This window comes from Rhipicephalus sanguineus, chromosome 1 (assembly GCF_013339695.2).
Source record: "Rhipicephalus sanguineus isolate Rsan-2018 chromosome 1, BIME_Rsan_1.4, whole genome shotgun sequence".
Classification (NCBI taxonomy): domain Eukaryota; kingdom Metazoa; phylum Arthropoda; class Arachnida; order Ixodida; family Ixodidae; genus Rhipicephalus; species Rhipicephalus sanguineus.
In genome coordinates, this window is record NC_051176.1 from 265,605,023 (window position 1) to 265,631,064 (window position 26,042).

The 26,042-nt window shown below is 47.8% G+C and overlaps 1 protein-coding gene across 3 annotated transcripts in view; it reads left to right on the top strand.

The window, feature by feature from the left end:
• LOC119378893 (katanin p80 WD40 repeat-containing subunit B1) overlaps window positions 1-26,042 on the top strand; it is a 198,405-nt gene that overhangs the window by 43,353 nt on the left and 129,010 nt on the right. For all 3 annotated transcript variants that reach the window (XM_037647953.2, XM_037647954.2, XM_037647955.2), the window contains exon 2: window positions 12,764-12,894. In XM_037647953.2, the coding sequence (XP_037503881.1) occupies window positions 12,764-12,894 (131 nt within the window). The remainder of the gene's footprint in view (window positions 1-12,763; window positions 12,895-26,042) is intronic.

Consider the following 26,042-nt stretch of genomic DNA (forward strand, 5'->3'; position numbering starts at 1 on the left):
TGGTTCGAGTATTGGAATGTACCCGTTGTATGCCCAGCTCTACCTTGTTTCTTGTATAACGAATATTGCTTTGGAATGGTCATTGAATCAAATAATCCGGTGTCGCCCTTTCGTTTCATCTTACTCTGCCTTGCATCTGGCACGTTAAACAACTCCAGGCGGTCAAAATTTTCGGACCCCCCCCCCCCTCGCACTACGGTGTCTGTCATAATCATATCGTGGTTTTGGGACGTAAAACCCCATCAGTTATAATTATTATTATATTGCATTGCATCTGAGATAAGTGTAACCGCGATTGAGAGTGGCTCCGCGTGTCCTGCTATGACACGGGCTTAGTTCTGCTTTTTTTCCCCTCCTCTGAACCAATGTAATTTCTTGGTAGCGCGACTCCATATAAGGTAACCGTGTCGCTTCGTCAAGCGACATAAATGAACGGTCGCCTTACTGGCAGTATCTGTTAACTGAGCAACGTGGTCTCCAGTGCTACGGTTCGTTTGTCAGTATATGACCACCGTCACGTGAGTTCTCTCGTATTCGTTCCCCGACGCCTGTTCTGCGGTTTTTTTTTTCATGTGGGCGCGAAAACGCGTGAACGGCATGTCACGTTCGTTTTGTTTCATGCTCTACGGCCGAGTTGTCGGCGCTGTATTTAGGTTGCTTCTGTGATTACCTACAATTACACGTTGATTAAAGTGAAAGACAAGTGTTTAAGAACTGCGGTTTAAATTAAACTTCTGTACTGTTCTCTCTCTCTCTCTCTCTTTAAAATTTACTTTTAAAGCAGAGCTTGAAGACTGATGCTCTTGGAAATGAGGAAAAGGTTCCGCGCTCTCTTTCCGTTATCCAATAACATTTGTGTCGCATGACAAGTTACGAAATTCGGAATAGCTCATACGTCTCAAATGCATTTTTGCGTTCTGAAACCGTTGCGGACGCTTGCGGGTGCCGCCTGTTAACATTGTTCACTGTTGAATTACTTTTACCATGATTCACCCCATTTCAACCTCACATACGGAGGAAGCCACCCTGCGTCAAGCAAGGTGTGCTCACTTCATAGGCGTTGCATGAATTTGCTCCTAATAAGTAAGTATACTCTTCCTGATAACTTTCCTTGTAATTAGTCTTAATCACAGTTTCTTGGGTGAACACGTTGTATCGTCTATTGCTGCACTGTTGAGATATGAACTAATGAGTCTGCAGTTGTCCGAGTCTTCCACATAGCTAAATACTAAGGAGTGCGCGATTGTTTACAGATTGACCGCGTGATGTGCACTAAATATGTCAGCTCATGCCAACATAACTCGGCTTGGTTGGCTTTCAACCGCTCTTCCGATAAAAATAAATGTATACTATCGTTGGTAATAAATGTTATCGTATGTACCGATATCTATTGATCTGCAGTATCCGCGCGTTCGTGTGTTAGGGGATCGTGCAGTGTTTTTTTTTTTCAAAATGTGTAATTCCTATAATTTACAAACGAATAAAATCTCTCCGTGTTGCGGTTTTCAGCTTAAAAATTGCGGACGTGAGGAAATCTGCGATATGACTTCAGCAGGGAAGCTGCGTCTCATTGTAGCTTCTTTCCCCCCCCCCCCCCCCCCCCGCGTTTTCCTCTTGACCGCATGTACAACTTTTAACACAACTGCGTGAGCGTCAACCGATCGTTATGTCAGCGCTTTATGACGGCGTTAAGTAACGAGAGCAGCGAGAATAAACGCATGCGCAGAAAGTTCACCACGAGTGCGACTGTCGTCCGCGGCAGTCTTCCTAGAAGCACGACATAGCCCGTGCAAGGGTTAACTCGGTTACAGTGTCAGGAATTTATATATAACTCGTGTGGCGAGTTTCCCCACCGACCGGAGATAACACGAACGTCTAGGTCTCTCTTCTTTTCTGTGAAGCCGTAGAGCTCGTGACACCGGAAGTAAAAGAAAATGCTTGCCAGGGGGAAAGCAATACTATATACGGGACAGTAGGACCGGTAGGGGCTCGCCATCTCTAGCGCATCAGCAGTGCGCCTCACAATAGGGCAAAAAAAGATTGCGACGTGCGTGAAGCAGATAAAAGGGTCGCTGATCTACTCGTGTGCTGCTCGTCCGCCCCTGTATATGATAGGCTTTATCTCAGCTTTGCACAATATTTTCTGGTGTGCACGACAGCGATACGCAAACCAAGAAGTGAACGCAATGCATGCGCTTTTGCTATCTTCGGTCAGCTGAGAAGTTTTTGCCAACGAGTCAACGGTGGCCGGCGCATACAGTGTCGTTGTTCTTGTGGAAAAGAGCCTACAGCGGACGTTAGTTGCGCGCGGGGTGAACGTCCGGCGCATGCGCTTATTTTCGCTAATGTCGTCTCTTTGACGTACCGGTCAGTCGACGTCCACGCGGTGCTGTTAAATAATTGAAAGGCTGTACACCGGTATACTTATCCATGAGAAATAAATAAGCGCAACTACTTGAAGTTTTGATACAGCGGAAGCAATCCCTTTGATCGTTGGCGGTCTAGAATCACCGAGCCGTGGCAAGTGCAGAATGCTGGTTGTAGTCGGCGTTTAGTTTTAAGCAAATCATTTGTCATGCGAGGTCAGTGAGTGAGGAGGATTCCAGGTTTTGGTGTTCGTGCATCGTACGCATACGCAAGAGAAGGCCGCATTTTGGCACGCTCGCGATTGTAATCTTGAACGGCAACAAAGTGGGACTCGTCGCGTAGACGCAGGCGACCGGAAATGTGTCGTTCGCATTACAAAGTAATTTACCGCGGTAACTTCCTTGTAACCTGTTATTTTTTTTTTTTTCCTAGTTGCACGTGTTACTTTTTTTTTCGACTCCTTTCTATAGTGTCTTAGGGCCCCGAAAGTTTTTTTTAATAAATATGTCATATACACTTGGGCAATACATTGCATTTCTTGTGTCAACGTTAATTCTACAAGATTTCTACCGCGGCGAAACAATAGATCGTCTGGTACGCTTGTGCGTACGTACGCACTTGACTCGGGCAGGAGAGAGCGAGATAGAGAATGCGGGACCTCCACTGCAGAGCTTGATACCCTGCTCTTGATTGCGTGGCAATAGCAAGTATTGAAAAACTGCGTCAGCACATAGCCATAGCATCATCACAAAGACTACCGCGGCGAAGCACGCGGTGGAGTGACTCCGGAAATAGACCGACTGATTAGGCGGTGTAACTCGACCGTGTGAGGAGAGGCTATAGCTCACAAGCCGTCGCTATAGTTATGTTCCTGCTCGACCTTCCCACTTTAAAGTGAACCTTTAGGGCCCTTTTAAAGTCAGGCACATGAACAGCATGGATTTAGCTATCTTTAGGATGAGTTTCTGTATTGCGTGGACTTACCCGAAATCGGCAGACGGAGAGGAGGAGCGAGCATGTACGTGCATGCGAGCTTTCGCTTCGGCTGTCGAATGTACCCTGTTAATTGTGCTTCACCTTCCCATATATTCAAGAGGGTGAGATGAAAACAAACAAAGAAACAAACAAAAATCCGTGTATTTAGCTTTGATGTGCACGTTAAAGTACCCCACATGGTCAGAATTAACCTGGGTCCGCCATCATGGTGTACCTCATTACCAGATCTCAATTCAGGCACGTAAACCCCCTGAATTTAATTGACTGGCATTTACAGCGCTATATGTAGGAAACGGACACGCTGCGTGAAAGCAACGGGCGCTGAACATCAGTGTCTTAATGGTAATAATTCGTAACTGTTGTTCTCGTTTGCAGAGGATCCCACAGTCCAGCGGTTGTCAACTGCTCAATCGTTCCGTTTGCGTTTCTCTAAAAGGCAATGCTATTCGAAAATGCCGCATAGACTTTTTCTTGGCGTATCACATCCGCTGACGTTGGGATTCGTAGCAAAGCGCCAGCCACATAATTTGCCAGATTTCGCTTCGGTGTTACTTATAGGTGTGCGCGACTAGGGTTATGAATATGTCCGTGTGTCGTCCGCCTCTGTTCGCAGTGCGTAGGTGCGTGAATGTTCAGCCTGTAGTAAAGCGGGGACATAAAATCGGAGCGAGTGTGCTGACCAGGTTGTGCCTGACGTTCGCTGACATTCGGGAGCGGAAGACGGAGCCGCGGCGCCGCCGGAGCGCGTCAACCTGCCGCTGCTTTCTGTTCTTCCGACAAGCGCCGCAGCCGACGTCGCCTGAAGCCCTTTTGTGCACGTGGTCGGGCTGGGTCGCACGTGACTGGCGCCGGGGCGTTCGCTGCAGCGCGTTCTTTTAATTGGGCCGCGCGCTGCATGCAGCAGCAGCAGCAGCAGCGCGTCGAAGTCGATGGCCCCCTGTGCACTGCAGCATTGCGGCCGCCGTGATTGACAGCCGCGCCGTCGTGCCGTACGCCCTGCTCCCGGCGGATATGACGGCCCGTATTTTCTCAGAGATCCACTCGTGTGAGACAGGCTGGAGGTGTCCCCGACGCGCTCAGTTGCCGCTGCTTGTTTCTGCAGCTCGCACGGAGCCGATGGGCGTGCACCCTCCTTGTATATACGCACTTTCTGCTTGCGATGCGGTATATGCACTCTGCGAAGGGTGCGTGCGCATCGCGCTCTTGCGGGTTTGAGGGAGTAAATAAACCGTATGTTGGAGACCAAGCTGTTGATGCCCGGAGGTGGGCGGCCACCTTATTCCGGGTAGCTTAACGAAAGGTTTGTGGCCCAAACTGAGGATCAAGGAGAAAAGAAGACAGGGTAGGATCTGGCGTCCTATCCTGTCTTGTTTTTTTCCTTGATTCTCAGTTTGGGCCACAAACCTTTCGTTAAGCTATGCACCAACTCGCCCAACTTAATACTATTCCAGGAAGTCGTGGGCTTGTGCTGATGCCTGTTCACCAGCCGTAGCTGGCTCTCGGGACATGGGCTTGCATACGCGTTGCTTTTGAGTTCTTATTGCATTTCCAGGTCATGTGGTAGAGAGTGCTAGGCGTATTGCGGAATTTCCCGTCTCTTGAATGATCCGAAGGAAAAAAACAACAACAACACAGAAAACTAAGAATCAGAATACGCCAACTATTCAAGAGGTTGTTGTACAAGCGATGCACTGCGATGGCCTCAGGGCCTGTAAAGTATGTAAAATATAGCTCAATTCCTTTGGGTCGAATCTATTCATTTCTTATCAACCACCGCTCACGCGAGAGGCCAATCGCGTAGTGATTGTTGGCCGACCTCTGTCGTGGGGACCCAGTGTGGTATTTAGAATTGCCTGGAGTTTTCGGAGTTGATGCGGGGTCACTAAACACGTAAAGTGCCTACCTATTGATTCGCTATCAAAGCGACATTATAGGCAAACAGCGGCACACATATTATTGTGAACCTGCTCTCCAGGCAGGTGTACAGTAAGTTGCGCGGTTTGCCGCGATGTCACGCGCAAGCTGGACATGAGGCGATGGTACGTTACAATGGCATGGGTTATCCAGTTTTAATGAGTGGCATAACTTTTGAACTCGCGTTTTCAAGTGTCCAATGTTTCAGCAGGTCAGATATAATCATATATATCTTTGAGAGGACATTTTTTTTTTGTCTAAGTAAACACTGGTAATTCGCCTCTTTGGACACCCTATCTATGTGCATCAGTCACTCTATTTGCAGCCACGTGGTGTCTACAGTGAAATCTGGTGTCCCTTTGTTTAAGCGCTACGAAGGAAAACGATGTATAAGGTCTTCTCAGGATGATTTTCCAAGTCCTTGACCATAGCTTGTATTCCTTTGTTAAAGATGTTGAAAGGGGGCCGAAAAATGTTCACGGCGGTCACAGCTGCGGCCGTTATTGTTTTTATATGTCAACAGTAAAAATATTGCTAAATATATTTGTCAAAACAGTCAACATATTGCTAAATGTTTGGGAAGTAGAAAAAAAACCTTTCCTCGATTGTGCAACGCGTTATGATGAGACGGGCTTTGATAACGAAACAGGCTCTGGCCGCGACCGCATTCCCATGCGGAAGGCGAAATGCATGAGCGCCCCGGCCATTCGCGCACGGTCTTGGCGCACGTTATCGTCGCCGTCAGCTGTGGCCGAGATTATTCCGGATTGGACCATTGTTGGTGGCGTATTGTTCTCACCACGTTGAATTGGCAAGCAGCAAGCGCTATACGAATCGAGCAGCGGCGAGTGCAGCGTAAGTCCACTGAACTGAAGCGGGACCGAAGTGGTAATATTTAAGTATAGAAAATAAGTAAAATTAGACCTCTGTATCAGGCGTGTCCTGAAGGGCACGCGTTGCTCGTGTTGTCCCACACAAGCCAGGTCGTGCGGAGCTTCCGGCACTCGTTGCCGAAGAAATGTCGAGTGCGCAAAAAGATGCAAGGTTTTTGACCCGCAGTGGCGACGGCAAACAGTTTCTGAGACAGGGAGCGGACCTGCCACGCCAGAGGGAAGCCATGCGTGGCGACGCGCGTCGTTTTATCTTTCGCGGGTCTCCCGCTAAAGTGAGTGGCGTCCTGCTTCGGCGGTGGCGCGGGAGACAGCTCCCGGTGAACTTGTCGCGTATAGATAGATGCACCTGGTCGAGCCGCGGCACGCGACTCTCCCATTCGACGTCCCTTCTGTCGCAATTATTGGCGGCATCCAATTTGTTCTCTAAACGGGGCCGACTATCGGCCGACCCCGTGGTGCTGGTGGTGCGCCCGCGCTCCTCGCGGCGGCAGCGTCCCGCGGCCTTCTAGTATCGGGGCCAAGTTCGCGCTTCGCCGACGGCGCTGACGCGGCGCAGCAGCGGGCACGCCAGCAGTTGACCGCCGGTCGCAGTGTCGCGCCCGCGTGCGCCTTTCTCTGTACTCTGGTCTGTCGTATATCTCGATCACATATAGCTCTCATTCGGCTTCACTGAGTGCTCGGGTCGCTCGGCGCCGACGGGCACAGGCATCCACGCGGCTGCCGTTACTTCCTCGTGTTGTTGGGACATTCGCGCGCTTCGGGCCAACACTCGGGCGCGCGGCTGTCGTTATGGACGCTTTCATTACGTTCAACTTCTTGTATTTATTCTGACGCCTATATGTGTATATATAGCGGAGTTCTTGGGCGTCCTCTCGCTTCTCCGTAAGGTGTGTAGCTGGCTGGTACAGCGGTCGCCGCTGGACTTATTGCCAGGATTCTGATGCCCGAGTCAGCCGATGCTGCATTTCCTCTGCATGCAGTCTCACATTGATAGTACTCTTCTTTTTTAGGGATCTAAGAGATACGCTTGCACGTAACTTCTAAAGGATGTTTAATGCGTTGCTTATTTTACTTCAGGTGCTCGCTTACATTTGAGCATCAGCTCTCTCCGCTCGATTTCACCGACTCCGTCTTATCGTGGAAGATACCCACAGCGTATATAAGGAAGCACTGCTGAGACGAATAAGACGACTTCGATCCCACGTTTTTCTTGTCCGAGTTTTCTTTTTTCTTCTTTTTGCTTTCTTCTTGCTCGATATGATTCAACTAGCTCAACGTCGCACCCTTTTTCGTGTTGCTTATCACTGTATACGCCTTTGACCGAGTATCGGCGGACACTGTGTGCATCGTAGAAGAGCGCATAACATTGTCAGGATTTGTGGACTACAAACACGTGAAACACTGTAGAAGTTAATAATAATAATAATAATAATAATAATAATAATAATAATAATAATAATAATAATAATAATAATAATAATAATAATAATAATAATAATAATAATACTGTCCAGCAGGCCCGCGAGGCGGCGGTGAGGCAAGGCCTCGACGTCTCCACGTGGGATACCTAAAGCCCAGTCGGCGAAAGCTCTGCCGGACCATCAATAAAGTTGTTACCAACCAAATCTGGGGTTTTACGTGCCAAAACCACGATTTCATTATGAGGCACGCCGTAGTAGAGCTTCGGAAATTCCGACTACCTGAGGTTCCTTAACGTGCACCTAAAGCTAAGTACACGGGCCTCTAACAGTTCGCCTCCATCTAAATGCGACTGCCGCAGCCGGGATCGAAACCGCGACTTTCGAGTGAGCAACCGAGCAGTACTGTGGAAGATGTATTAACGAAACATGCGTAAACGAAACCTTCGAATAATTTCACTCAATAGTGGTATGTTTTCTGTTGTTATCATGTCGTTCCGGTAGTTTTCATAAACGAGACTTGCGCGAAAGCGCCTTCTAGAACAATGACTTAGCCCCGTTGCGCGATAGCTGCACAATCCTAAAATGAACTAAACCTTATTTCGTGTAGTGTAAGGCGTCTTAGGTGAAAGTGGGAGATGCATCAGTGACGTCAATGAGAGGTAGAGGTGCAGTGGTAGGCCAATGTCCATTCTGTTGCACATAAATTCATCGAGGAAACACGTCGAGAAATCCGACGTTTGCTAGCTCGGTCTTTTCCTTGTTCGCCTTTGCAATGCTATTATAGACTTGCTTTACAGGCTATGGCTTAATTAAATAAATGTTTTATGTGTAGAATAGGAGGGGTGTTTCGTCACCTCGTCCGTGTCGTCGTATACTACGGCCCACGACAACTAAGGGGTGTTCTTACTTCACTTTATTTATAAACATGTATTGAACGTCACGATTATTTTTTTCGCTGTTAGCTGTATGCGTGCACACATGTAGGTTTTGTGACCGTCGCCTCACTATGCATCTGAACTCGCTTGAGCTGACTCTAAAGTTACAACCTTGCCCCGGGCTGCCGCCACCAGACTATTTTTTTTAAGCATCCGGTGCAGGACAGGACCGGACCAAGGTATTGTCGCTTTGGACGTGTGTCTCTGGCCTCGCATCACACGAGGAACGATGCGTAGCTTGTTCGTACTTCGCTCGGAATGACTTCATCGGATACAGTTCTAAAGCATTGCCCGTGCTGCGCGTATCAGGCTGGATACTATCGCATTGCGTGGCTGTTGTGGTGAACCAGTGAAGCTATTTTTCCGCATTTGTGGCTTCGGTGCTTTAGCGTTATACATCGCGTATTATTATGTGAAGTGCGACATTCGGCATACGCGCTCGGTCGAAGGCACTACATCGGTGGCCGTCCTTGTCGGATCTGAGCTCTGCGCCGAGGCCCAAGGCCGCCGCGAACCAGAGCTGCCGAGCACAGCCACGCTTGAGCGCGGCGCCCGGCCAGGTCAGTTTTCGCCGGGCTCTGGGTCAGAGCTCTGGCTGCGCTGCTTGGCCATGCGGGTCAGCCGACGGCCTTGTAGGTGCGCGGCCCTGGACGTACCGAGGACACTCACCTGGTGCCCTGCACTGTGTGTGTGTGTCAGCTGGCGGGACATATATATATATATATATATATATATATATATATATATATATATATATATATATATATATATATATATATACTCATGAGGTCGCTTCGAATCACTTAATTCGGTCACTTGTTCAGCACACCGAACACGTGCGCTTGTGCCGCCATTCTCATGATCTTACGCGGTAGGCCAAATAAAAAGTAGGTGAATGTATATGTCGGCGCGTATAACGCATTCCAGATAGCTGCGATCTGTTGGGCAGCAACGACGAACGATTTGATGTTCTCGTTAGCTAAGCTTTGTTCTATGAGGAGATGTTTATAGGCTCGTAATTGTGGGACGTATTTACCAGAATTACATTTGCTACTAAGCTTAATAAAGCAGCTGTCGTTGATGATTCTAACCTTGTGGACAGTTACATTACCGCATACCTCCTATTTTATTTACTGTACAGACCGGTGTCCTATGTTCTCTCTGAAATATTCTAGTCTCGATGTCGTTATGAATACTGAGCTCAAGGAAAATACACGTATAGTCTTTAACGTGAACTTTTAGAGCACACCGCGCTTCACTCACTAAAGGACTTGTCTTCGGTTCGTTCTAATATTTCTTGTTTAGTACGGCGTGCAGGCCTGCTGCCATTGGCCAGGGGCTGTAGGTTTGCAATTTTTTTGCTATGTATAAGCGATAGATGAGATTATGAAAGGCAAAGTTGCTATCCTTAAACAGTGGTGTAAGAGCTGATACACTTGCTCCATACTGCTACAAGAAGCAAATCTTTCTACGTGCTGTTACGAAAGCCTCACTTTGCCAATTTCTCCAAGCCTGCTTCAAAGACTCCTTCCGGAGGTCTGGTGGCAAGGACTGTCGGAACAAAAGCGACGCTTGCACATTTGCTGCTTTGTGTAGCATATGAGTCTTGTACCCGCAGATAGAAACGTGAACAGCAAAGCGGGATGCACTGTGCCCTGCCTCGTAAGGGCGGCGATTCTAACTTGATAATTACTCGGAACAATAAAGGCCACCTACAAGCAACAACAGCACTCACTAGAAACATAGGCGTCAGTTTTGAGCATGAAACCGTAACAAACGTATCTAGCATCATCGCGCGTACTACACACGCACACGCGCGCGCACACACGCACACACGCACACACGCACACACGCACACACGCACACACACACACACACACACACACACACACACACACACACACACACACACACACACACACGCGCGCGCGCGCGCGCACGCAAGCGCACACACACACACGCAAGCGCACACACACAAGCACACGCAAGCGCACACACACACACAAGCACACACATGCACACGCAAGCACACACACAAAAGCCAAATCAACAAAATCTTTATGATAAATTGCAATCTACAAAAAAAATTCTGATCAATGCCTAGCTCCTAATTCTGCTAGGAGGTGAAATGCTAAAGGGCCCGTGTACTCATCGTTCGTAGAACCCCAGCTGGTCGAAGTTGTCCCGAGGCCCTCCATAGCCTGAGTCGCTTTGGGACGTTAAACCCCGCAAATCCATCATATTCTATAAGTGCAAGGGTGTGCTGTTTTATATGTTGTATAGCTTCGTAAAATTATTTTTAAGAGGTACGGAGCTTGCGTTGTATTATTTTGGTGTCATTTACTTATACCAAATTACTTGTTTCAAAGCCCTGAATGCTCCAAAGGGTCGCGATACGAGATGTCATTTGGCCGTTCGACCACTTCCTCATAGCTAAAACATGTCTGGTTAATGCCCTTGTTTTTACTGCGGTGATGTATAGGGGTGTGAATCGGGGACTGTGCGAAAAAACTGAAGAGATTATGGGTTTGATTCTATCGAGCTGTGGTGCTGGCGCAGTCTCGAGGATGCCAAATCGAAAGTCTTTCGGCAAAAACTAAGCCGAATGCTTTTTCGAAGCAGAGGCCCTGAAACTGCAGCTTTCTGATATTGGTCATGCCATGTGGCCGTGTGAAATGTGTCATGTTCAATTCTTGAAGAGTAAATTGATGCTACCCAAAGCGGACGGTAAAAGAGGGTTGCCAGTGGAGGAGACGGTTAGATGATATTCGTCAGGCCACAAGGAAGTGACTCGGTGTGCATACAAGAACTTGTGTTCAACACATCTCATTCACGTTCATACACTGACTGTGTCACCAGGAGTCGCTAGCCAGTCGATGGTGTAACAAACATAGTGCTTGCATACGTTGGTATATACCATTTCAACATTAGGTCTGCCAGGAACAGCGTTTGAGACGTGAGCATAGCTTTTACACCTTGTCGTGTGCCAGCGTCGATATAGTTTGTCAGTGAAGGCGCTGTAAGTATGTTCGTGACAATGTGGTGTGATCAGTGGCGATTACTGTCGCTACCGTTTCTTGGAGTATTTCGCTCGTTGTACAGTCAGGTTTGGATATCAAGAAAGATTGCTGGGAATACCTACTTACTTAAGTAGGTTCTTTTAGCCACCCCCGACGTCGTCCGCTTGTGTCGCAGTATTTGCAACATTCATTTTTTTTGTTTCAACATTGTAACGCTTGAAACAAGCAATTTTCTACCTCCCTGAAAAGCCGCGGTTTGTGAATTTGTCAGGAAAGCGTCGATTTCCTTGATGGTTTATACTCTGACGGGACAAGGCAAAGTCTAATCGCTACTCTGACACTTCCGCACTCTAAAATATTTAACCTAGGCACTGGCGATTGTTAAGACGATCTTTCCTTGATGTGCGCGAAGCAGGATTTCCTGACTTATTGCTAGAACTTCACATCCACCCAAAAGGAACGTGGTACGAGTATTATACGCTGGCTTATACTTACGCGCCCGATTGGTAATGCGGCGTATCAGATTCAGTCATTGGCAGTCGTCGCGTCGTCAGTCTGGTGCGACGGCTTTCGAAACTGGCGTGCCCCCTTTGTTCGGGACTTTGCATCCCGCATTGTCGCTGCTTCTGCTTACGTACTAAGCTGCGCGTCAGGCACTACCGGCGTGACACGCAAACTGTATTGTTTCACGCATGGAGAGGCTTCGAACGGAGATTGACCCGGCGAGTGCGCTCGCGTTGCTCGTCGGTGTCTGACGACTGCCTGCGCCCGGCGCATCATCATAGGCATGTCAGAGCGTCTCGGAAACAGCCGTTGTCGCTATGTGTCCTCGCGTGGCCAGTTTCTTTTCGCTGGTGTAACAGATATGTTTCATCGTGCGTTTGTTCCCCATTTTCTGTTTTACTACAGCTGTTACGGATGATGTAATTAGTGCATGTTGAGTTAATAAGCTTTGATGTTATCTTCAGATTTTTTTCTGACGCGCGTTTTCTGTGATGCATGGTTTCTTTGTCACCGTACGGTATTCCCTAGCGTTGTGTATGGCTGTAATCATGTGTTTTTATTCCTGGCTGTCGAGTCGCGCGTTCAATCATAGTACGTAGACACCTATTTATATGAATATATTATGCGCCTTTAGTATGGTGCATGTTTTTGGTTAATGACCGCTCACGCGACCTTTAATTAATTTCCGTCTTTTCTTTTTTTTCACGTTGCAGAAGAGTTCGTCGCTCACGGCTCGACAGTAAAATGCCTCGCTATTGGCCACAAATCTGGCCGCGTCATGGTCACCGGCGGCGAGGACAACAAGGTCAACTTGTGGGCCATTGGCAAGACCAACTGCATCATGGTGAGTACACACTTATCGCTGAAAGTCACTTGGTTACGTCTTGAGCGAATACCAAGACAGGTGTTGCGCATCTGTCTTGAGTGTTCATCAAGACGTTATACCCTCCAGATTTCAAACGATACAGCTGCGCGCGTTGTGAATGTATCGAAGCGTTTTGGCACACAGCGACGCAAGGTGTAGCCCCTCCGCAGGGGCCCCGTTATGGGCGGATAACGACTGTCTCTCGATGGGTTCACATCCGCAGCGCTCAGGCTCTGCCGCTGTGACTGGCACGTTTGTTTCGGGGCCGAGTGCCCCCCCCTCCTTGTTCCTTGGTGGCCCCGTTTCCCTCTCCTCTCTCGTGCTTGGCGCCCCTTTCTGTCTCCCCAATTGAATGTGGCGCCTCATCGGTTACCGTGCGCTGGCTATTTTCTGCAACGCTGCAGTTTTGGGCGCAATTCAGCGCTCACGTCTCGGTGCGCAGCCCGAAGACCGAAAATTCGGAGGCCGCGTGCGCGCACACGCAGAATTCCTTCGTTCTTTTGTGCGCGGGCGCTCGCCGGAGGACGCGGCTGGGCCGAGGAAATGTGGCCCTCGTCTTATGTGCTTCGTGGCCGAACAATGTGTTGCGCGTGTGCAAAATGTGGGCGAGAGCGGGTGCTCGATAACCGTTTCCTCGGAGCGGTCCCAGAGCAGGTCTTTGATCAGTGGAGCGCGCAGTGGCGCCTGCGCGATGGCCGGGCGCGCGCGTTTCTTTTTTTTTATTATTTTTTATTCTTATCCAGCTCACCGGTGCTCGGCTACCCGCGCAACCGCACCGTTTTGTGTACCTTCGCATTACGCGGTGGTTACACCGCACTGCTAGGTCAAACGAGCTTTGCGGGCTCGATTCCCGGCTCGACCCCGCGCGCCACGGTGAAGGTCGCGCGCCCAGCGTGCCGATTCAGTGCGGACGAGAGGCGGCCACGTTTCGGTTCCGCGGGCGAAAGCACCCACGGGACCGCGAGGTGTTTCGGTTGGCGAGTCTGTGTGCCCGCGAGTCACTTAGCGAATTCTTCCAAGCTTATCCGCCATCGTTGCCGACGTGGTGCCGCTCTGACGTTTGTAAGCAGCGGTGTGCCTCCTTGTCGCTTGGTCGGCTTAATTTCAGGAGAAAGCGAAGGGATGATGAGCCTGTTTGGAGTGCTGCGCCTCGTTGCATTTTCGGACGCAGAGTCGAGCAAGGAGAGCCCGCTGAGCAGGAATGTTACCAGCACAGTTTAGTCGCTTATTTCGTCCAGGACTGCTTTTAAGAAGGCGCAGCCATATAGTATGTACGTGGATTATTTTAAATTCGTGGCATTCTTTAATGGCTAGTCTCCCTGGTACTTGTCAGGTGCAGTTCGACCAAAATATTGGTGTTTCGTATAACGAAAAGCCTGTTGTGATATCGTACTTACCACTCGAGGCTTATATAGCCCCATCTGCACTGCCTTTGCAAGTGTGCCGGTTGACGACTCGCTTCTCTATAGGCAATTACGCAGTGAAACGACAGACGATACCCGAATATAGTCAGTGCAAGAAATACGCGTGATAACAAGCAAACTTCAGTATGCCTCCTTTCTCAAGTTTTTGGTCTGTATCACCTGCATGTTCGGTCTCTCATCTGCAAGGGGCACTCCATTATTGTACTATCTCCAGGATCAACCCAGTCTGATCGCCACACCGACACTGCGTACAATGTCACAGCATAGTGGACCAATCATGCAGGCAGTGTGATATGCGTCTCATGGGTTACGAGTTATGAGTCTCCGCGTCTAGCCGTCCTTCCTGACAGTCACGTAATCGCATTGGTTGGAAGCATTTCGCAGGGCATAGTGACTTTTAAAATCCCAATAAGTCACCACGAATAATGCTACGCACTATGTGACATCCGCAGTGGGGCGCTCCTGCATCTTTTTTTCTTCACTCTTCCATACATTTAGTTGGACAGCGTGTAAGCGGTCCTTCGCGACGTCATCTTTTCTTCTTAACGGATTGTTTGGCTCCCGTGTACATATTGCTGTTCTTCGTATACAAGAATGAGATGCTTTAGCACGTATATATGTGCTTAGATATCTGATCGGTTATACATTGCCATCCTTATCGACTGATGTGCTTTAGTTTCGTATAATGACTAGCTCGGGTTGTTCATTTCCCCTGTCGTCCGTCCGACTGGCTCTTACCTCCGTGTGTATTCGTTTACATCGTTTCTCTTGCACATACTGAGGCCCTGTCCATACCTGTGCATCAAATGATCCATATGGTGCCAATGGGGCTACTGGCACCGCATGGATATCGTTTAGATAGTTTGCGTGCAGGGGCCAAGGAGCATGAAATTCTATTAACCTTGTCCACGAGTCCTTGGGAATTCCTTAAGTGAGAGGTGAAAGTAACTCTTACGACTTGACATTTCGTGCGAGCATGCTGGCTGTCTACCACAAGGAGTCTCACGCGTGAGTCACCCGTACATTCCCCTTATAGATTGCTCTGTCTGTGTGCTCGTGTACCTACGTCTGGGTGCACGTTAGAGAACCCCAGGTGGTGAGAATTAATCTGGAGTCCCCCACTGCGCTGTGCATCATAACCATATCGTGCTTTTTTCACGCAAAGCTCTAGAACTTACTCACTAATTTTTTTTTTCCAGCTTCGAAGCGCTGGCTTGTAACGCTCAGCCATGGAAAAGGATCGACGTCATAATTTTTTCTGCGAAAATGGTTCCGATAAAGTGGCCGTGATGTTAAAGAAAATGTATTAAAGAAAGCCTGCGACGGCCTGCTCGTGTACAGTAGGTCACCTATTTTGAAAGCCGAAGATTCACGCTGTGTTGTTCGGTAACGTGTCGCGTGCCGCGATTCTATCGCGAGTGCTGCCGTTTTCATCGATGACACCCGACTGTCGGTGCGCCCCAGCAGGTCCCGTGACGCGGAGATCACTGAAGTGATCGCGTGAAGGCAAGCTGTAGTATTGGAGGGGAGCCGAGAGCCAGCGGCAGCCGCCGTGTGCCCAGCGCGGAGTTCGACGACCTCGAGTCGCCGCCCCCCCCCTTCCCCTGCTGCTTGTCGCCAGCGTGCAGCCGGACGGACCCGGAAGTGCGGCTCGCTTTCAGGTGGCCACGGCCCGAAGGGGGTGCTTTCCGCCGCCGTGCGTTCGCCGTCTGGCCGTCCGCGTGGAGAGCTTGCTGAATGGCCGCGTGGCTTGATTCATGTCCATCCCCCCCCCCCCCTCCTTCTCTCAAACTGCCTGCCAAGAGTTGACGCCGATTGGAGCCTCTCGCGAGGTACGAGTCTGGCCATATATACTTTTTTGAAAGTAACGGTGACTCGCCAGAGGCTCCAAGAATGGCTCGAAGTTGCTGTCGAAAAGAATGCGATCGAAAAAGAGTACGGTGTTTGTGGCGGTTTTTAAGCGTATACGGCGCTACGGGTTTCGACCGCGTGGCGGTCTCTGCGGACATTCCCCTTTCTGTCGCATGCGTGGTGACGAGGCTGTTCGCATTTGCGGCTATTCGCGTCACGACATATGTCACGTATGTGGTGACGAGCAGGTCCTTGTGCGTAGCATCATTAACGCAATCGGTTTAGTTCATTCGCTTCACTCGTCTATATCCGCAGGCGCATGCCTTCGCAGGTCCTTGGGACAGCTATTAGACGTGCACTGCAAATGTGTTTTTTTTTTTCGAAAAAAAAGAAGAAAAAAAAGTGCGTTAATCCTATTAATGATACATAATTTTAATATTTCATAATTTTAATAAGTACTCCGGCATTTAAAACGGTCGCCCTTTCAACGAAGGTAAGTTCTTACGATAGTTGTCCACCTGTGCGGCCGGCGCTCTCGTTTGAGCATTTCCCAAAACAAAAGCAAGGCGCTCTGCCGCGACGGTTGTAGCCGGTGGCCTCGTCACATACTGGCGCATGCCCTCGCTGGCGGTTCGCTGAAAACGACTCGGTTTCTTATATCCCTCGGATACATGTTATTTAGATTCGCACCAGGTAATCCCACCGGGCGATTTCGGTTGCGTGCTCGATTTGGACGCAGATGTCCGATTCCCTGTCGTGGACAGGCGGAGTTGGAACGCTGAGGAGTTGGGCCGTCTGGTGCAGAAGTTCGCGCTTACTGAACGCATGAAATGCTGCACGCAAGCCCGTACGTTCGGACGTGGCGTCGAGGGGCGTCACCTAAAGTAGCATGAACTGCGTGGTCTAATATAAACAATGTCCGTGGCACGAAGGGCCTCGCTTTTACCTTCGCTAATGTAATTTAGCGACTACCGCTCTTTTGAGCTCCCGTTAGAGCTGCCCACGGAGACGCCGTAAGCTCCGTGGCGCGCTCAGTACATACCGCGTTGACTGGCGTTGACATTCATTCGAGAGCGGGATTTTTGCGTGATGTGCGGCGTCGCTTGTCGGTGCCGATACAGTTGACCACAGGATAAATTAAATGAACAGTGGCGTCACCAGTGCGCCTGGCTGAGAGATTCGGTCTTGTGCATCAAAGGAGAATGTCAACACAGAAGAGGCGTATATCGCCCAGCGTAGCCCACATCCGGTGGCCATTGTGTGTGCATAGAAGGAGCTCGGGGAGCGGTAGCGGCGTGCAGACGCGCTTCTTCGCGGTCAGCTTCCGCTTGGCGCTGTATAGGCATGCGCCGTTAGTTACTGCCGTATATGGCTCCCAGCAGTGCTGGGCAGTATCGAAGATACATGTATCTTAGGTACTGTCTTAGATACTCCTTGTGTATCTTGTATCTGTATCGCGATACGTCTCGCAAGACGACTATCTGTATCTGTATTTGCGATACATTCAATAATGTATCGTGTATCTTAAGATACAAGATACTACTATAGAAACAACACCGAGTGAAACAATTAACGGTGGCTGAACTACGCTTCTCAAGCTGATACTGCTGCTGCTAAGCTACGTGAATAAAACTAACGACAGTGACATTATTTTATATATCTGTCAGAGTTTTCCAGCGAGGGCAGCCGATGAGGTGTGCGCGTCCCTATTGGTGAAGCACGGTCACGTGCTGGCGCTCGCGCGATCTCGACAAAAACAAGCCCGCGAACGTCTATGAGCAGTCGAACTTTGCTTTCTCGCTGTTCTTTCTTTCTTTTTGCTTGTGTCCGTGCCATGGCACTTCCTCGTAAACAGTGTACTGTTCTACGTACTCCAACGCGAACGCCACCTTTCTCGAACATTCTGATGCTTCTATAGTGTCGTTATCGAAGTTTCTCTTGCTTGGTGCTTCGTTACGGAGTCTGAAGAATGCAAGAATGGGGTTTCTTTGCGTCTCGCGGCTTTCATTTGACAACGCTTTAAGAGATCTCGTGGATGTAGGTTCAACTTACATACGATGAGACTGACTTATATGCAAATGAGATTCTAAAAAACTGTCGCTCCACCTGTGCTGATGCTAGATGCCGCGGGAACAAGCACTTACTAACAGAAGATATCTTGGCTGACTGTATCTTTGTTCTTCCTGCTCAATTATTCAAGGGGTTCTTTTGATCATAATTTGATTGTATGCATGAGTGCTATTTTTGCTGTCCTCAGTTTACATCCCATTGAAAGAAAGCCCGCGAAACATGACCACGTGACTGCCTTACTGCAGCGCTTTTAAACGTGCTTCGAGCGAAACAACCGGCGCGTGGACCATGGCGAAATGACCGGCTTCGGCTTTAGGCATCGGCTTCATAGTGCGTCAACATTTCTGACTACCGAACACTGCAAGGAAGCGCCGTCGTCCCTTAGAAGCGATATGCTGACAGTTCGCGCTCCGGTTGTTTTGCTCGAAGCACGTTTTAGAGCGCTGCAGCCGCAGTAGCGCACGAGCGGCGCAGTCCCGTGGTTTCATTTGATATTTCGTGTGCTTTCTTTTAAAATCGGAAAAAAATCACCACGCAGCATGTACGTCACCACCAAAAATTGGACCGGTCGTTTTGGAATGCCCACTACGACGTGATGGCACCCACTTGGTCTTAAATGAATATTAAGAATGCTGCATAATTGACCTCAGTTAATCAACCAATTAAGCGCATTATAAAACATATTGCAATGAGCGATGCTTGACGGTAAACTATACTCCATTGGTTTCATTCAGTTGCGGTTAACCACTTTTTTAGATATTTGATTATATAGTTACGTGAAACAACCTGTAAACGTATTCACTGTGACTGATACGGAATCGCCTTGCTATTTGACTAAGATATATTGGTTTTATTTTTTTAAGTGACCGTATAGTTTTTCGCTGTTGCAAATCAAGAGAGAGTCGGAGCTTTACGTGATATTAGTGTGAATGGCAGTGCTATTCTGCAAAGCTTTGTGCCACTACAATACGCCTGAAATGTTTGTCTACGCCACCAGTTCTCTCGGAGAAGAAATTTCGAAAGATTGCATGTTAGTGAATATGTTGCTAACGAACGCTTTAGGCCAGCAGATAAGTGGAATATCAAAATCATTGCAGTTTTATGCCCTCAATGTAAACATGATGCGTGTCACAAATATATATATATATATATATATATATATATATATATATATATATATATATATATATATATATATATATATATATATTTGTGAAAAACATTATCGAGAACAAATTTTAGCAATTGTAAGATGTAACTGGTTGCTTTTAAATATGCATTTATTGATGGGCATATGCCGCCGTTTTCACTGCGCAAAAAATTTCTTTCGCCAGAGAATTGCTCATAAATTAAGCGAAGCTGATAGTAGGCTATCGCGAATATTTTGGCAATTTGGCCAGCCAGCAACAGCATCGTTATTCGCACCACTATGGATAGTTTGTCACGTGGTTGTGACGGTGAAGAATGCTGCAGCAAGACTGGGAAATACGAAGCTCTTTATCTGGTCGAACTTGTGCCCAGAAAATCAAAACTCAGAATACAAGCGATACACGCTGCGCACTGATAGAGGCGAGAACAGTCGCCGGCCGTCGAGTAACCTGATAATCGGTAGAACGCTTCGTCTTTTATACAACAGTCATCAGACCTTCCAGCATTATCGCTGGTGCTCGCGTAAGCTTTCGAATAAACTTGAATATTCGGGTCCGGCGCGTAATCTTAAAATGTAAAACAATCGCGAAGCTTGTCAAACATTGCGGCGAGGTCTGCGTCAAACGCTGCTAACAGTCTTTGTTGGTGAAACCGAATACATCACAACAAAGCAATAAACACGCGTGCCAGTAATATCGCTAGTAATATTACCGATGGTACTACCGATTCAACTATCGATAGTTTATCGATAGTAGTACTATCGATAGTTTGTTTACAATATCGATAGTCAATTTACCGATAGTTCTGCATCCCTATTCTCTACACATTTCGGGTGATTCGGTATTGCGAAAACGGTAATACGCTTACGGACCTGCACAGCGGTATTTGCGCCATCGTGCGGTGGCTTTTTGTTGACGTTCTTGTATTCAGATGCCAACCCGCTAGCTGGTGGGCAAGTAGAGAAGCGGCACCCATGAATTACAAAAGTGCCAAACAAAAACCACTGACAACGCAGCGTAAAAAGAGGTGTCATGTAAAGCTGAGTTGTGTCGGAATGAAACTATAATATATCTTGAGTATGACAGAAATCTGGGTACACAAAGTGATATTTTTTTCAAAATAAACAAAGTTGGTAGCAGTTAAGAAAATTTCGAGTTAAGATTTTTGTTCATAAGCGTTTCCTGCTTTATTATATCGATTTATAAGAGCAAATTTGCAAATGTATCGAAGTATCTTAAGATACAATTCGGAAGTATCGTATCGGATACAATTATTCCGGAAGTATCTTGTATCTGTATCTCAAATATTTCTTGCCTGAGTATCTTGTATCGTATCGCGATACAATTTCAAAGTATCTTTGCCCAGCCCTGGCTCCCAGTTACTTTTTGCTTCTCACGGTTACATCGCTAAGGTATATAACGCCTGTAACCGCCGTTAGTAGGTGGTGCATAAGGATAACCTCTTATATGAGTCACCGTCTGCTGTGCTTTTCTTGACGAATCTTATGAGGATTACCGTCCTGTCTCATACCAGTCCCTTTTTTGAGAGGAATTAATCAGATGAGGAAAACGTTAGGGACATGAAATACTCTTTATATGAACGGAAAGAAAGGGAATGGATCGAGGGGCCTGTTTTTGTTAGACGCAACCGCATGAAGCTGACAGACTGTGAATTCGAAGTAAAGCATAGGGGGCGTTATTTGTATTGTTTAATTGAGGTGTAGTAATCATGCGATAAAGAGGAACGAAAATGAAAAAAAAGAAAGAAAACCTTTCCGCCGTTGGAGACCGAAACCACAACCTTCGCATTGCGCCACATTTGAGAATATCATTCACATTTCTGTCGCTGTGTTCACGTCTGCGCAATACTGCACATCAGGTAGCTCAATATCGTTATTTAGTATGCGAATGGTGAAGAAAGCAGCAATTCGTTCCTTCTTCCTTTTCATGCTTGTGATGCGCTGCAGGTAGACACGGACCAAACAAGGAGGAAACAACACAGGGTGATGCGCAACACCGGTCGACAAGACCCTGTGTTGCGCATCACCCTGTGTTGTTTCCTCGTTTTTTGGTCCGTGTCTACCTGCAGCGCATCACAAGCATGAAGACGTACCAACTAGCCCCTATTGCCGCCTTATTAGCATGTATTTCTTCCTCTGATGAGCCCGGGGAACCTACGAGCAGTATACGGTCATAAGCTAGCTTGGTTAACTGTGGTATATAGATATTTGAGAGATTTTCGTATAAGTGAAAGTATTCCGTTTTGTTGCGAAATTTTTACGCGATCCAACGGTTTTGCTCGCGCATATTGCCCCCGACTTTGTCATGCATTCTTTGCGCGGTGCCTTTCACTCGATGCTAAGATTTAGCAGCTTCATGGACAGTCAGGTTGCAATCCATGTTGCTTCTGATGCCTCAGGCAGCTCCCGATGCTAGCTGCCTGCGTTCCATTTATGCGCGCAACGCGGTCATCGCGCGCTAGCTAGACTTTATTCTTCGTTTTTCTTGTTGTCAGAGCCAGCTGGGGAGTCGTCGTTCGCCCATGGTGGCCCTCTGGCTATTTGGTTCCATTGTATAGCGGTAGCTTGGCCGTTGTTCTGCACGTAACAAGATGCATCTGAGTTTGATGCTCTCGCCGCTTCTTGATGCGTGTCCAATAGAGGGAGAGGGGGCAGCATGACGACAACGCCTGAACAAGTCCGGCTGCGTGCACTGGAGGGGGAGGAACAAGAGAATGGACATCTACGCAGCTAGCAAAACAGGCCCCCCTGCAGCGACGCAGTAGCGCCAGTGGCATGCATGAGAAAGGAAGAATTGGCCTTTGTAACGTGCGACAGTGTGTGGTCTCCGTGCGTGTATACGTGCCCTCGTTTCAAGGCACAGGGTGGACGCGGTTATTGCGCAACCAGTGGCTTATTTTTCTCGCGTCTCATTGTTCGGTTGCTACTTTTTGTTTATTTTGCATACGTTGCATTATATTTGCTGATTATCCTCTCTGTCTCTCTCATTGTACCTTTCTCACTGCGTCCTCACTTAACGAAGTATTGTATATGCATGCGTCGTATAAGGGTCGGTGTGCCTGATTCTTGTCGACCGTTGTTAGTACAGCATCGGTCGCTCTGCAAGAACGCCCTTCATCGTCGTAAACATGTTGGTATTGCACAACAAGATAAACGTGAACCCCTTCTTTTTTTTCTGCGCGCGCACGTTTGTCGATTCTCGTTTTCGTGCATACTTTTTCAAGATACATAACAGCACGCACGCATGCACACAAGCACACGTTAAACGCTGAAAGCAGAATGTCTGATTTAGTTTCAGTTTATTATTTTCTTTCGAATACAAAGGTACATGGTTAGTATTATGCAGGCGAGGGTCCCAATGTCGAGTGACTGCAATGAGACCCTCGCTTAACAATAATGGGACTAGGAAGCTCCGGCGCGGCTTTGGTTACTTCTTAAGCTTTGGATATATAACCAGAGTGAGTGTTATTACTGCTGTACAAAATGACTGAAGGTCGAGCAGAGAAATGGCTTTGGTTAAGATGACGCGTTGAGACTACTGCTGCGCATAGGTAAGTGCGATGTAGTGAAGTCTCTTTTTTTTTTTTTACGTTTGCTTCTATGACGTACTCGCTGTATATGCCGATCACAAACTTAAATCAAGTCAATCTCCGTATATACCGCATATCTGTTGAGTGGGTCGCAGGGCCTACGTCAGGGAGGCGTCTTTTTTTTTTTTTTTTTTCCAGCTTTCGACTGGCTGTATACCAATTTCCAAGAGCCCCAGCAACAGCGAAACTTTCCTCTTCATATGATATGGCCTAAACTCGAGCATTGCGGCATTGAGCAAGCATGCATTGTCTTTCGCGCATGGTGTCACGATACTCCCCTTCTAGTCAGTGCGCACATCGAGCGAGTTGTCGCTACCGATTTCGTCACATAGAAAAGGAGCGATCAGGTGGGCGACGAAAATTTTGAAAAGCAATTGTTAATAGGAGTAATAATAATAATAATTGTGATTTTATGTGCCAAAACCACGATATGATTATGAGCTAATGCGTAGGACAGCAAGCGGTAAGTGTTACTATATTTTTAATAAAGCAATTCTAATTTTGATCGTTTGCTTTTTCACTATAACGTGTACAAGTCTGCTTTCCAGCACGTAGAGCATAAAGGTAAATGAAAACAGTTTTTTCTCTTCATTCGCATCAGGAGATGAAATTGTCTGAAAAAAGCCTTTGTTAAATGACATTGTGTATTACTTTAGAACTCGAGGTAGCATTAAAAGTAATATTGTTGTTACGGTTAGGTTATATTATATTACCCGGAGCGAAGACTTGGAGGTCAGATATGGCTAAAGAGCGGAAGACTGGTGGCGATGACATACATATGAACGCCAGGACTAGCTTTATATAGGACGTCATGAATATCGAACCTTTTCTGCTCGGGTTTACTGAATGATTGCGCAGTAAAAAGAGACTGTATTCTAAATGCAGTAAGGACAGAAAGTGGTACATTTCAGAACCTTTTCCGGTGGAAAAAAAAAAAAAAGCAGAGAAGCAGTACTAATACAGTGACAAGCCACACTTATCCCTGACGTAAGAGTGGCCGTTACGTGCGGTGTGGTTTGCTTGCAAAACTCAAAACGAGAAATTCGCACGAACTTTGTCCGCTAGTAGTAAGTAATAGGCACTTGTCGACTAAACGCTACGGATAGTGTTCTTCTCAAGTGCAAGTTCCGACGTGCCGGTTTGCCTTGCCATTGTACAGGTTTTGCCTTGCCATTGTACAGGTTACAGAGAAAAGAAAGTAACGTATTACAAGTATTCCTTCAAATTTCAATTGATTAATTACTAACTGGTGCGTCACGAAAGTGATTGAGCAATTAACAAAATATAAAAAAAAACGTATCTATACTGGCAGCAAGTTGTCTTTTCGTGCCTTTTAATTTCTTTACATTTATATCATAATTACTACACTACAAATATTGTCCCCTATACTCCGCGTTACTTTTGAAAGCTTTCATCTCTCGTCTTCCTTTGCTTTATTTTTATTGTCAGTGCATCGGCAATGACCTCCAAAACTCGCTCAATCTATACCCCCTTCAGACACGCATTATGATGCGCTGTCTGCAAATGCGTCAAATTCGCATGACATGATTCGAAGGCACTCAGTATTACATTCCAAGAAAGAAAACGAAGGAATGTGTTGTTTTGTGTGAGTTTCAGTAATAATGTTAGGGTGTGACTAAATATCTAATTATTCTGCCATCAGTCAGCTTCAATACTTGCATAAAAAGAATCAACTATTAGGCCCGAAAAGCATGCACACCTTCCTTTTTGGTTGTATTAGTTTCGAGCGGAGAAAAAAAAAAAAAAACTCTTGACGTTGGTCCTGGAACGCGGCACGTCGAACGATCGTCTAACACGATAGTGTCTCCAGCAAAGTGATCCTCTGCAGCAATACGCAGGACAATGAAGTTAAATGACCGCTAGTTGTCCAATCAGGAAGCTTGCACGAATGTGCACACTGAGTTTCAGGCCATTTGAAGAAACACGCGGTGTGGGACGCGCCTCCGAAGTTCGCGTCCCCAAACGAGGACGCCGTGTCGCAATGGGATACGCGCTGGAGGGGATTCATGCCGGTACTCCTTAACGTGCATGAGCACCTTCCGCACACGATTGTGGTCGCTCATTTTCGAGGTACCCGCGTCTCTGTTCTCCAAGAAGCATTGCTGCAGGGCTCGAAGAAGGCGCTTCCGGTAGGTTCAACATGAAAAGCGAGGAGACAGATCGCTCGATCCCGTGGCATCAACGCCCGATGTGGTCACGGCTATCGAGTCACAGCAGCGCCGGTCCAAATCGTCCGTAATCATTTTGCGGTGCGTTATGACGATGTAGAAACAAAAACAGTACACCCGGATCTGCCTCGTTCGCATCGACGTGACTGCCGCAGCTATCGTGCGCTGTTGTGTGTGTATACATTTTTGGTGTATACACGTCTCCATCGCGCTGCATGACGCACCTCCGCCTGCCATGCGCGCGTTATTACTCAGCACACTTTTACAGGAAGGCACATCTGGCCTGTGTGGGGCTGAGTCGTGTCGTCTTGTGTTGTCAGCAGCCGCATGTTTCGCGCCAACCGTGCGCGCGCGCGCATTTGGTCGGCGGCACAATGGCCGCCGGCAGCCATTGGACTCGCCCACGCGGGCGCGTACGTAAACAAGGCCTCGCTGCTTGCGCGTGGATTGTCGGCGCAATAATTCTCCCATGCGGGAAGTCCTGTTCGCGAAGAGCCCTCGAGTGCGTGCTGGACAAATTAAATGCATCTGTATCTTAATCGTTCGATCACTTAATTACCAGAGGTGGGCTCGCTTGCTCACTTCGTTAATCATCACCTTGATCGGGTAGCGTTGAGCACAGCGTGGTATCTGAGTTCTCGTAATTGCCCCCGTAGCGCACCGTGGCCTCAGCTGTTGGCCGTTCTTAGCTTCGAGGTTTCCTCTGCGCGTTTCATTGCGCTGTCGTCCTTCGCTTTATGGGCGCACGGGGGTGATAAAACTGATGTGCGTGCCTGGCAAGCCTTCTGTCTTCGGTCTGGCCATTGGACGGTGAAGGCTGCCAAGCTCCGCTGAC